The 13,187-nt window shown below is 41.2% G+C and overlaps 1 protein-coding gene across 2 annotated transcripts in view; it reads left to right on the plus strand.

The window, feature by feature from the left end:
• ARL5A (ADP ribosylation factor like GTPase 5A) overlaps positions 1-13,187 on the plus strand; it is a 40,054-nt gene continuing 26,867 nt past the window's right edge. The window contains exon 1 of one of the 2 annotated variants that reach the window (XM_032755724.2): positions 1-341. In XM_032755724.2, the coding sequence (XP_032611615.1) occupies positions 296-341 (46 nt within the window). In that variant the 5' untranslated portion in view covers positions 1-295. Of the gene's footprint in view, positions 342-10,889; positions 10,910-13,187 lie in introns of those variants that run through there. The other variant, XM_032755726.2, reaches the window with a different exon arrangement.

Consider the following 13,187-nt stretch of genomic DNA (forward strand, 5'->3'; position numbering starts at 1 on the left):
CGCAGCCGCCCGAGAGGAGCTGGGGGAGGACGGTGGCCCGCGAGGCTCGTCGCAGACAACGCGGCGGCGATGTCCGCGAGCCAGGCGAGTGCCGCGGCGGCAGCGGCGGGGCCTTGCGCGCGGCAGGGCGGCCTGGGCTTCGGCCTCCCTCCGGTTCTCTGGAAGCGGGCCCGCGACCAGCGCGGGAGCAGCAGCAGAGGCGGAGGCTCCAGCGCGTCTCTCTCCTCCCCCTCAGCCTGAGCCAGGGGAAGCCAGGCGGCCCGGGTGTCTGGAGGGGGGGGTCCGCTGCCCGAGAATGGGAATTCTCTTCACCAGAATATGGAGAATGTTCAATCACCAGGGTGAGGAGCTCGGTCCGCGGGCGTACGGGTTGGGGAGAGGGTCAGCTCGGGCCGGCTAGGTGGGGGTCTCCGAATACTTCCGGAATGTGGGTGGCTCGGTCGGGCGCCGGCTCAGCGCGGGGTGCAGGCTGCTTGGATACGGGCCTGGGACCGTTCGGTCCCGGCTCCCGAGCTTGGGGATGGTTCCTGACTCGCAGCCTTTTGTCTTAGGAGTCCTTCCTAAGAAGTCTTTTCCGTAATACACCCATTGCTCCGATTTCGAATGAGAGTGGAAAAGGTTTCTTGCCCTAGGTCCGATGTCCCAGAGTAGCACGGCCTGGCCTGTCTTTCAGCCCTTTCTTTGCTCACCAGTTGTGTTTGGACACCACATAGAAATGCTGGGGTCTTCTGGAATGAAGGTTATAGATTGCGGCCCTAACGGCACCACTGAGCGACCGAGGGTTGCAGAATGCGGAAAACGGGAGGAATCGCTCGACTTGTCCATTACACCTCTGGTTTATGAGCCTGCCCTCCACTGCCACCCGTCTTTGTGTGTGTTGGGGGCAGGGGGGGGTTTCTTCTGCCTCATGAATAGGGATGGACTTCTCTCCATTTGTTTTACTTATTATATCTGTGTTTAAGGTTAAGCTTAAGGTCATTTTTCTACTCGTGTGGGTTATTAGACACAGTTTTTGTTTTGCTGGGTTACAAATGTTAAAATGTTTCACTGAAAGTTTTAAAAACATACCATATGAAACATTTGTTAACCATAGGTAACTAGCAAGTTACTAAGTGTAAAGTGTGTCATATAGGGATGCTTAAGTTCAGCCAACCTCAGACATGGCCATGAAATACCTATCAGGCTTGTTAAAATTTGTTACAAAATGACTAAAACTGGGGAAAGAGAATACAATTTTAACCCAAAGACTGAATACTTATTAAGATATAGTGGTGTACTTTTGTTTCTTTTTAACTCAAGTTGAGTGGTTCATCATTCCGCTGTCAGTAACTTAGTTTGTGTTTTTCTCTTGTGTAAGCTGGTAGTGGTGTCACGTCCCAGTTTTCGAATAAAGACTTACGTGAATGGTGGCATGTATTATGTACACCTACTACTACCACCTCCTTCTTCATGATCCAGCTGCTCTTTTAAGAAGCTTAGGGGAAGCAAGCAGAACTAGAACTTGTGATCCCTAATATATCTTTTACACATACACACACACACACACACACACACACACACACACACACACACACAAATGTGTAGGTCACCTGATACCGAAAGAAGGGGCAGTATCAAACAATTATTCTAAGAGGATTTTTCATAAAGTAGAGAAAATCAGTTCTAATCAGCACTGTCTCTGACTGGACTGGCTGTTTGTGTTGGGAGCAAGAGAGTGGGAACCAGTCACTTGAACTCTCTGGTTTTCTGGTCTAGGTTTTCTCACCTAGAACACCAGGGATCTGTGGAGCCTACAAATCTTGTAAACTTTATTTCTACATTGCAAATATTAAAACTTACATTGCTGTAAGACTGGTGGTACTTATAGTAGATAAGATCTATTCTAGTTTTAACATCCATCATTTTGTATTATTTTTAGCAAAGCTAGTGTTTCATCCGCTGTGAGATTTAGAAAGACTGTTAATTGAGCTCTAGTGCTGCCAGAAAAGTAGTTATCACCACTTTCTATTTTGAGTCAATGATAAAATTATTTGTTTCTGTAAGTTAAGAATAAATGAGAACTTTGCCAACAGCTCCTTGGAGTAGTAAATAATAAGGGTCTGTGCTCTGGTGTCACTACAAATTGGTAATAGTAGTGTTTTTATAACCTGTATTTTGTGGTAATTTTTGACGGGACATTTGTGGCAGTTTGGCGGAAATGAATAGTGGAATTAATGAAGTTCTAGAAAATTAGATGTGAATATTGTGAAAGTATGAATAAATTATTTCTCTTCTGCTAAATAGTGTGGCTGTCTTATCAATAGGGTCACTTTTCAGAATATCCACCATTTAATCTAATGCCAGATATTTGTTGGGTTTTGTTTTTGTTTTTGTTTTTGTTTTTTTGAGACGGAGTCTTGCTCTGTCACCAGGCTGGAGTGCAGTGGCGTGATCTTGGCCCACTGCAACCTCTGCCTCCCGGGTTCAAGCGATTCTCCTGCCTCAGCCTCCGGAGTGGCTGGACTACAGGTGCATGCCACCACACTCAGCTAATTTTTGTATTTTTAGTAGAGATGGGATTTCACCATGTTGGCCAGGATGGTCGCCGTCTCTTGACGTCGTGATCCGCCAGCCTCGGCCTCCCAAAGTGCTGGGATTACAGGCCTGAGCCACGGTGCCCAGCAGGATCTTTTTTTTTTTTTTTTTTTCTGTATAGGACATATATAAGTTAGCTATGTCTTGGATGCTCTTGTTTTACCTTCAGTGGATTCAGAATACAATCTTATATTCTTTTCATAGAAACTCTTGGAAAGTATGTTTCGGGAGATTACAGAATTTGCCATCTGATGAAACTTAAACTATGCAGTATCTCCTGTTTCTGAAACCCCTTGAGAACAGCTTTTTCAGTTAAAGCTCAGATTGAGTGCACAGTGAAAGCTATTTGTATACTGCTCGAACTAGAAAAACCGGAGGTCACATTTAGATGATACTGAGATTCAGTAGAGTACAAACTTTATCCTAGATGCTGTCGTTTAAATCATTTTATTTTATTTTATGTTTTAACAATCTTTTGAAGTAGTTATTTCCCCTGAAAAGGGAAAACTGAGGCTTAAGTGGAATGATTTTTTTTCCCCAGGCCATGCAACTGGTATATACCAGAGCCAGGCAAGTTAAAACCCTGAAGGAATCTCTTAAAGAAGAGATTGACATCATTTTTTTCCTCCCTTCTCCTCCCCCCATTAACTTTTTCAGTTGCTAAACTCTAAGTTGTCTTTAGAACTTCGAAAAGTTGCCATTAGTAACTTTTTTTTTTTATAGAAGAGCTTGTGATCAGTGGTTTACTTGTTTAACACCTATTTAGTCCAGGAACTGTTCTACGTGGTGGGATAAGGGAACAAAACAGACAAATTCCACTGCCTTTATGGAGCTTTCATGTAGTGTTGGGAGACAGGAAATTAACTCACTTTGTCTCTACAAGTAAAATAATAGTGGTTAACACTTGTGCAAGGTTCACACAGGTTGTTTGATTTAATATTCACTTAGTTGATTTACTCTTTAAAACAACCCTACAAGGTAGATATTATTCCCCTTATTTTACAGGGGTAAGGATACAGGTAACTTGCTTAAAGCACTATAGGTAAAAGTGATAGAACTGGATTTTAACCATGATTATGTAGTGCCAGAGTTATTTCTCCTATATACACACACACACACGCACACACACCTGGATTTTAACCAAGATTATATAGTGCCAGAGTTAGTTCTACACACACACACGCACATTTGCACACAACTTCGTGTAAGAAAGACTTTGTATAAGAAGGACTCAGATAAAAAGAACTGACTGATGTGAACTATAAAAGAAGTTGTGGAATTTCCTCATTAATAGCCTTGTATTGCTCTCTTGATTGGTTGCTAGAAAAGGAATTATAAGTATGAATGGGTGCAGGAGAAGCTGCCTGTGCTTCAGGAACCTGATGCTGAGGAAGCCACCTGTTCTGGCTTATTATTATTATTATTATTAGGGAGTTCAAATGTGTAGAGAAGAGTACATATGGAAGCTGAGTAGCCAAGGGGTAGACTGTGCCTCTTAGCTTCTAATACAGATGCTTCTCAATTTGTGATAGAGTTACATCCTGGTAAACCCACTGTAAATTGAAAATACAGTAAGTAAAAAATGAGTTTAATATGCCAGACTTACTGAAAATCATGGCTTTAGCCTAGCTTGCTTTATATGTGCTCAGAACATTTATGTTAGTTTACAGCTTGGCAAAATCTAACCCAAAGCCTGTTTTATAATAAAGGTTGAATATCTCGTGTAATTTATTGAATACTGTACTGAAAGTGAAAAACAGAATCTTTGCATGGGTACTTGAAGTATGGTTTCTACTGAATGTGTATTGCTTTTACAACATCACAAGTCAGAGACCATTTGTAAACCCTTTTTGCATGCTCTGTGGAAGTGGAGCTGGGTCCTTTAAACGTTTTTCTTTTGCCACTGGGCAAAATGTTAAGTTTTGTCAGTAGGCTGCACTGGAGGGGCATTGTGGAGGAAAGGGTGTTTGTACTTAAGTTATAGTGTGCTTTTTTGACGGGCTCTGCTTGTAGCATGAACACCTTCTCCAAGGCCTGGCTCTTGTACTGCATAGTGGTCAGCAGCAGCCAACAGCTTCCCCTGGTACCCGTCTTAGTTGGTTTCATAATAGAAGGTCTCCAGTGAAATACCTCTCAATAAACAGTTTTCCTCAGCACCAAAGAGGGAGGATTTTTGGGCGGGTCCCACTGGCACCTCACCACAGCTACTTCTCTGCCATTCAGTGAGCCACTGTCTGTGCCCTCCAACGAGATCTGCATCTAAGTCTGGAGGGAGTGGGAGGACCTTTATCTCAACCCTAGGGATAGTGAGTGCTTCTTATATTTGTCATTCCCATAATCTTTTAGCCAATCTCTCATTACTGCAGTCCCCTGTAATTTTTTTTGATGTTGAACTTTCCAAGTTCAAATTATTGTGTGATTTCTGCCTCCTGATTGGATCTCTAATTTTGCCATGTATAATCATTACTTTTTTTTTTCCAGCAACCTCATAGTGCAAAAGAAAATTTGGTTATTCCCCTCAAACTTCATTTGCCATTACTGTAATAGCAAGTTTATTTTCAAACTTTCTTTTTATTGATAAGACTTTTAAATTTTAAAAATTGAACTTTTAATACAAAACGACTTAAGCAGATATCTCTCTCCTAACCTTTATATTTTCCAGATCTGATTTATTTATTCATGAAAAATATTAAGCTCATGCTTTATTCCAGGAGCTGTCCTATGGACTGAGAGAACTGTAGTGAACATGACAAATGGAATTTTTTGCTCTGAGAGACAGAATTGATAGGGCTTAGTGATAGTTCAGATATGAATGAGGTAAGAATGATGAATCAAAAGGACTCTCCATTTATTTGCCCTGGTGTTTTTGTGTTTTCCGATGTTGTATGATTCACAGAGATAGTAATTCTCTACAATAACAATTATTATTATGCTTAATTTATTGACTGATGAGTTGGGGGGAATATGTATTAACTTTTAAAAACTGGTAATGAATGAAACTGGTAGACTGCCTGAGTGTGTCAAAAGGAAATGAAGGAGAAGGGAAACGAAGCAATTTTCATGACAAAACAGTAAAATATTGATTGGTATGTTAAAGCCTAATTGATAACTCACAGTTCCATCAAAGCATTAGAACAGTGCTGTTGTTGTGGCTTATTTGAGTAAATACAGGAATGCTGTGACATAGTCTAAAAGAAAAATCATACTAACTAAGCAGTAAACTTCTGATGATTTGCGTGCATCAGAGAGTTGGAATGGCTGAAAGTTTTATTACATTTGTCCACAATAACATTCTTGTAGTAGGCATATTGGGATTCTATGAAGTCTTTATTTTGAAGTGCATTATAGCACTTTTTGGCTACAAATTTACATTTTGTATAGATGCTTTTCCATCTTGCTAATGAAAGGAACAGGCTGTGGTGATGAGAGTAAAGATGTTCAGAGGAAATTGATCTACTATTAAAAACTTTGTGGCTAATCTGACCCTATTATTGAGATGACATGTTTGTCTTTGAACCCATCACACAGTTTGGTCTTAATTTTATGGTTCTCATTGTGACCTACATGCTATGTCTTAGATTTAGGAAGCTATTAAAAATGGTCATTGGTGGCCGGGACGCAGTGGCTCATGCCTGTAATCCAAGCACTTTGGGAGGCCAAGGCAGACGGATCACCTGAGGTCAGGAGTTCAAGACCAGCTTGGCCAACATGGCAAAACCCCTATCTCTACTAAACATACAGAAATTAGGCTGGGCACGGTAAACTTCTGATGATTCACATACAGGTGGCTCACACCTGTAATCTCAGCACTTTGGGAGGCCAAGGCAGGTGGATCACGAGGTCAGGAGTTCAAGACCAGCCTGGCCAATATGGTGAAATCCCATCTCTACTAAAAATACAAAAATTAGCTGGGCGTGGTGGTGTGCACCTGTAGTTCCAGCTACTCGGGAGGCTGAGGCAGGAGAATCCCTTGAACCTGGGAGGCAGAGGTTGCAGTAAGCCGAGATCATGCCATTGCACTCCAGCCTGGTCGACAGGCGGAGACTCCATCTCAAAATAAATAAATAAATATAAATTTAAAAATTAGCCGGCCATAGTGGCACCTGCCTGTGGTCCCAGCTGCTTGAGAGGCTGAGGCAGGAGGAGAATCGTTTGAACCTGGGAGGTGGAGGTTTCATTGAGCCAAGATCACACCACTGCACTCTAGCCTGGGCAACAGCGAGACTGCATCTCAAAAAAGTCATTGGCGCTTTATTGTAAAAATACAAAAAAACTCAAATAGAGCTACGTCTTGGGAGGGGGCAACTAGAACTTGGTAATGAATGTAGTTTGTAGGTGTTTGGGTGGAGTAAGGAGGTAAAGATCCTCTGGATCATGGATTCTTCATTGGAATGGCCCTCCAGAGATCTCAGACTACATGTGGTTTTTTTGGATATTTTCCAGGTTCTGCTTATGTTTGATTGGAGTTTCTTTCCTCCTTTTTGTTTTTCAAGTATTTTAACCATTTGGTAAGAATATGATATGTTCAAATATATTGGTTTGGTTTCCCTTGATTGACTTTAGAAATCTGCTTAGGTCTTAAGAGTTTGGGGGCATGGTTGCATATTTATGCATTTGTAAGTATATAGGAATTCATTGAATTTGTAAAATAGGTAGGCAGAAGAGTAAGATTGTAGTGTGGAGAATGGCATGAGCAAAGTTAAATGATTGGAAAGTTTATGACACATTCTAGGGACTGAGTAGAGCAGCTTTTCTAAGTTTTAGTACGTAGGTCAAGAAGAGTTAGGGGAAGATTTGGGCTAAGGCTTAGCTTTCTTTGTCACACTCATCCTTTTTCATCATGTTTATCTAATGATCTTACCTGGATTTACTTATTCACTTTCAGGTGCAGTCAGAAGGTTATGGGTCCTCCAAAGCTTCAGACCTTGGCTAATTTCTCTCCTCTTGTTCATAGCCATTTTACCTTTCATCTTTCCTTCTACCCTAACAATAACCTAACCTTTCACCTACTAGGACTTCTGGACATTCCTAACCTTGAAGGGCAGAACTGGATTTCTTTCCCTGCCCAAATTCCATGGCTAGCTGCTTCATTTCTTTCTTATCACTGTCTGTGACACACTTTTCTCTATTAACATTTTCCACTGTGCCAGACAAGTGGATTCTGTTGTTTTTTTTTTTTTTTTTTGGAGACAGGGTCTCACTCTGTCACCCAGGCTGGAGTGCAGTGACACAGTCTTGGCTCACTGCAACCTCTGCCTCCCAGGTTCAATTGATTCTCATGCCTCAGCCTCCCAAGTAGCTGGGACCACAAGTGTGTGCCACCACACCCAGCTAATTTTTGGATTTTTAGTAGAGACGGGGTTTTGCCATGTTGGCCAAGCTGGTCTTGGACTCCTGACCTCAAGTGATCCACCCGCCTCAGCCTCCCAAAGTGCTGGGATTACAGGCGTGAGGCACTGTGCCTGGCCCAGACATGTGGATTCCTACCCTGTATCATCTACTATACCTTCTCTCTCTAGTGTGCTTTCTTTATTTCTAGGCACTGTTAAAGAAAGATTTAAAGCAGTTTAAATCCTAATCCACCACAGGATAGGTTATCTAATTTCAGCTTATTGATACTCTAGTTCATTCCATACAGTGATTGTAAAAGATGATGCATCTTGAAACTGTTAACCTTTTCCTTTCCTCAGTAGGCAACTAACTTGTGTTATAAGATGAAATCCTGGAATGAGTAATTTCCGCCATCTGCTTTATCTTAGACTTGTCTGTGTGTTATTGCACATGGTTTTGTTCAGAGCAATTTTACCTTGGTGATCATGTTCAGCTAGTGGCCAGGTATGATAAAGAATTTTACCTCCGCCTCCCAGGTTGAAGCAATTCATCTACCTTAGCCTCCCAAGTAGCTGGGACTATAGGCTCACGCCACCATGCCAAGCTAATTTTTTTGTATTTTTAGTAGAGATGGGGTTTCACCATCTTGGCCAGGCTGGTCTTGAACTCCTGACTTTGTGATCCACCTGCCTCGGCCTCCCAAAGTGCTGGGATTATAGGCGTGAGCCACTATGCCCGGCCTGAAAGTCTTTTTTTTTTTTTTTTCCAATAGTTTTTGCCTAGCTAGTTTTTCCTAACAGAACTGTTAGAAAAGCACCAGGTTTGGAATTAGGACATAATAACCAACTCCTAGGGACATGGCTGAAGTAAGGAGACCACTTAAAAAAATACCTGTACTAAAGCCAGATGAGGTTTTACTTTAAAGCTATCATTTTAGGAGGCTATATAGTTTTTCCACTGATATGTCCTACTATTATTCAATCTATTCTTTGAAACTCAGAAGTTCTTTGGAAACAAATTTTTAAATAATTCTTCATATTTCACTTAACAACAAAAAGATAGCACTCATTTTAGATACCTTTTACCTTATGACCAAGATGATACCAGGTGGCTCATCTCCCACTTTAAAATCAAGTTCATCTTCAGAGTTTAAAAGATTTGCCACCATTAGGTGGCAATATTCAAAATGGTGTACCTCAGGCTCTGAAAGCAATTATAAAAGAACCGTGGCAAACTATTTTGAAAAAATGGTAACATGGTTGGAATAATAAGTGTTTAACCTCCTTAACTGATTAAGGACCTTTTAAGAAACTAAGAGAGTACTGTTTTTTACTTCGTTCTCTCTGTGTACATTATTTATACATATGCACATTTTTTAGTCATTCTTTATTGTTATATATTATAGATTCTTGCCTATATTTTTGTTTCCTTTTGGACTTTTCCTGCTAATTTTGTACTATTTTTAGGGTACCGTTTCTTTCATTGGTCAGAGTAATTGTATTTTCTTCCTGAGTATTGAGAAGCCCATCTAAATTCTGGCCTGTAGCTAATACATTGGGGGAATGGGGTGGAGGCGGGGGCGGGATATATTCCCGGAACTTAAAAATAAGCTGACGTTTTGAGAATGCTATGATTAAAAATCAGTATTCACCTGGGAAGCTAAAAACTGTTATCCAAGTGAGAGATCAGAGTATAGCCTGATAATGAATTCTAGTTGTGTTAAAAATGTTTATGAGTGCATCTATTAATAAAACTGAAGAGGAGTTATGTCATCAAAAAGGGAATGCTTAATTTTGGGACATAGAAAAATGGAGTTAGGCAGAATTGCCATGCCATTTAAAAACTTTCTAGGTGCAAAGGTACCTTGTCCCAAGGACTCGATTACCTGGCCTTCATGCAGGCATAGCCTTGCTCCAAAGATGAATTCAGACCAGGTACAGTGGCTCGCACCTGTAATCCTAGCACTTTTTGAGGCTGAGGCGGGAGGATTGCTTGAGCCCAGGAGTTTGAGACCAGCCTGGGCAACATAGGGACACCCCATCTCTACAAAAGAAACAAAATATCCAGGCGTGGTGGTGCACACCTGTGGTCCCAGCTATTCCGGAGGCTGAGGTGGGTGGATCGCTTGAGCCTGGGAGGTTGAGGCAACAGTGAGCCATGATTGTGATATTGCAATCCAGCCTGGGCAGCAAGAGTGAGACCCTGTCTCAAAAAAAAAAAAGAAAAAAGGATTCACATCAGTCATTGCAGCCTGTAACACTCCTTGTGGTTGGGATTCCATGCTCCCCAAGTAATGATCTGATTTTAATTCGGCCACCATGTAACATTTCCTCAGGGATAGACTTGTTACTTGTCACTCATTTTTCAACATTTGGTCTTGTTGTATGTCACTCATTTGCTGTTCTTATTTATGTCTTAGTCACTTCCATGAATTGCCCTCCCTGAATCATGTCTATTCTGGGCTAGTAGCAGAATTATTTGTGGATCTGGGAGACTAAAGTCCACAGATGGAGTTTTGCTCTTGTTGCCCAGGCTGGAGTGTAATGGCATGATCTTGGCTCACGGCAACTCTCCGCCTCCTGGGTTCAAGCAATTCTTCTGCCTCAGCCTCCCAAGTAGCTGGGATTACAGGTATGTGCCACCACGCCCGGCTAATTTTGTATTTTTAGTAGAGATGGAGTTTCACCATGTTGGTCATGTTGGTCTTGAACTCCTGACCTCAGGTGATCCACCCAACGGCCTCAGCCTCCCAAAGTGCTGGGATTATGGGCATGAGCCACCACACCCGGCCTGAGCCCTAGTTCTTTAAAAAGATTCTTAATAACTCATAAAAGGGGCAGGTGGTCATGTCACTTAAGGACCCTAGTGGTTCTAAGCTGCCTGCCCTTTCTTACAAAGAAATAGATGACTGGATAAAATGGATTGTATTAAAATGTTTTATTTACTTGATCTTCCTATTTTTATATAATAGGAGGTGCCTATAGATCATTAGGAATTTCCTCTGGTAAGTGGCAATTATTTGGAAAACATGTACCATTTGAATTATAAAGATCTTACTCTGAGGTGTTATAATCCTCAACATTTATTACTTATAGAATGAATATTAACGTTTATTGAGTACCTACTTTATTGCCAGGAATAGTTGTAGTCACTAGAAATGTAAAGATGATTGATATGTATTCTATACAGTTGAAGATGCCTCATTAAGCAGAGATTAGTGCACATGTAAATAATTAGGATAAGTGCTAGAGTAGAGGTAGTGTGGGAAAGCAGGAGACAGTGATTCTACATGGAAAGCTAGACTTTAAAGGATTGGTCTAATTCCCTAAATGGAGAATTCAGATAATTCTGGCATTTGGCGATACCACGAGTAGCTGTAGAGAAATGTTTGCTGTGAACATATGTGCAGCTTGTGTAGGGAGAGTGACTTGGACTTTAGTTTATAGATGCCCTTCAACTTACGATGTAGTTATGTGCCAATAAACTTGTTGTAAGTTGAAAGTAACTTAAGTCAAAACACATTTATTACACCTAACCTACTGAACATCATAGCTTAGCCTAGCCTACCTTAAATGTGCTCAACACACAGACATTAGCCTCCAGTTGGGCAAAACCATCTGATAGCACAAAACCATCTGATAGCAAAACCATCTGATAATATGGGCAAAACCATATTATGCAGTATTGGTTGTTTACCCTCGTTATTGCATGGCTGACTGGGAGCTGCAGCTCACTGCCACTGCCCAGTGTCTTGAGAGTGTTGTACTAGATATCACTAGCCTTGGAAAAGATCAAAATTCAAAATTTGAAGTGTGGTTTCTAGTAAATTTTTATCTTTTTCTGGGCTAGCAAAACAGGTTAAGAACTCTCTCCTCTTCAGTGCTAGGCACTGCTGTGTGCTATTTTAATTGTTAAACCACCCTGAGTGATAGGTAGTATTTCCCCTATCTTACAATGAAGAAACTTAAGGTCAGAGAAATAATAAAAGTCATTTGCTCAAGGTCATATAATACCATTAATATCTCCTTCAGTTATCTGTTTCTATGTAATAAGCCATTCTTTAATTTTATGACTTAAAGCAATGATTTATTATTTTTCATGTTTCTTACGAGTCGACTAAGCTCAGCTAGGAAGTTCTACCTTGGGGAGTCTCCTTTGGTTGCAGTCAGATAGCAGCTAAAATTAGAGTACTCTGTAGGTTCAACCAGGCTGCATGTCCAAGATGGCTTCTTTATTTGTCTGTCTGTCATCTCAGTTAGAATGGCTGGAAGAGATAGGGGCTGACTGGTCATCCCTTTCAACAGGGTGTCACCATATGATCAACTTGGGCTTACTCATTAAATGACACAGCAGTCTTGGGCTTGCTATATAGTATCTGACTTACCCCAGGAGGACTTGTCCAAGACAGCCAGGCAGCAACTGCAATGTTTCTGATGTTAGGCTCAGAAATCACGTTTGGTCATTTCTGCTGCATCTGTGGGTTAAAAGTAAGTCACAGGGCCAGCCCAGATTCAAGAGGAGGTGGCTACATAAGGGCATGACTATCCAGAGGCCATCCTGGACACTAGCTTCTTCCACATGCTGTGTTGTCTTTGGGAATTGCTTTCGGACAGGCTGGAAATAGATGTGTCTTACAAATGCCTGGCTGAAATGTGAAGAGGGTGCAAGAAAACATCTGGGGAACGTGAATGTCTGAAAGAAGACTCAAGGAAGAGGAGTCATTGATAAAAAATGAATGACTAGAGACAGGAAGAAAACTTGGAGAAAGTGGTGCCACAGAAGCCAAATGGGAGGGAGTCACTGCCACCATAGCCATAGGTTCTTAGATTTGTTTTTCGTGTTACAGTGGCCCTGTGGTTTTAAGGTACTCAAAAATTACAATTACCCATTTAAAAAACCCTCCTTTTTCCTTCCCATTCACACCACTCCACATACACACACCCAGTTGATGCCTTAAGTTCCAGTTAGAACCTCATTGATGTAATCCAGTGTGAAACATTTATACTTTAAGTCATTTGTAAATTGTGATTATGTTTAGTCTACTTTACTGAGAGTAGGCTTGCCTACGAATAGAGGAAATGTAGTGCTATGGCTTCCTAGAGAGATGGTTGGAAAGATGAGGGTTGTCTCTAGAATAATGGTGATGGGGAAGGTGAGTATAATGGCACACTTCTGCTGGTCTTGCTAGGATGTTCTTTTGACTTCCAAGAAAGTATAAAGTGCCATGCACTGAATTATGCCATAGATAGAAGGGTGAAATACAGAGTACATTTTGTTTCTAT

Source organism: Hylobates moloch, unplaced genomic scaffold, assembly GCF_009828535.3.
Source record: "Hylobates moloch isolate HMO894 unplaced genomic scaffold, HMol_V3 SCAFFOLD_1, whole genome shotgun sequence".
In the NCBI taxonomy this organism is placed as follows: Eukaryota; Metazoa; Chordata; class Mammalia; order Primates; family Hylobatidae; genus Hylobates; species Hylobates moloch.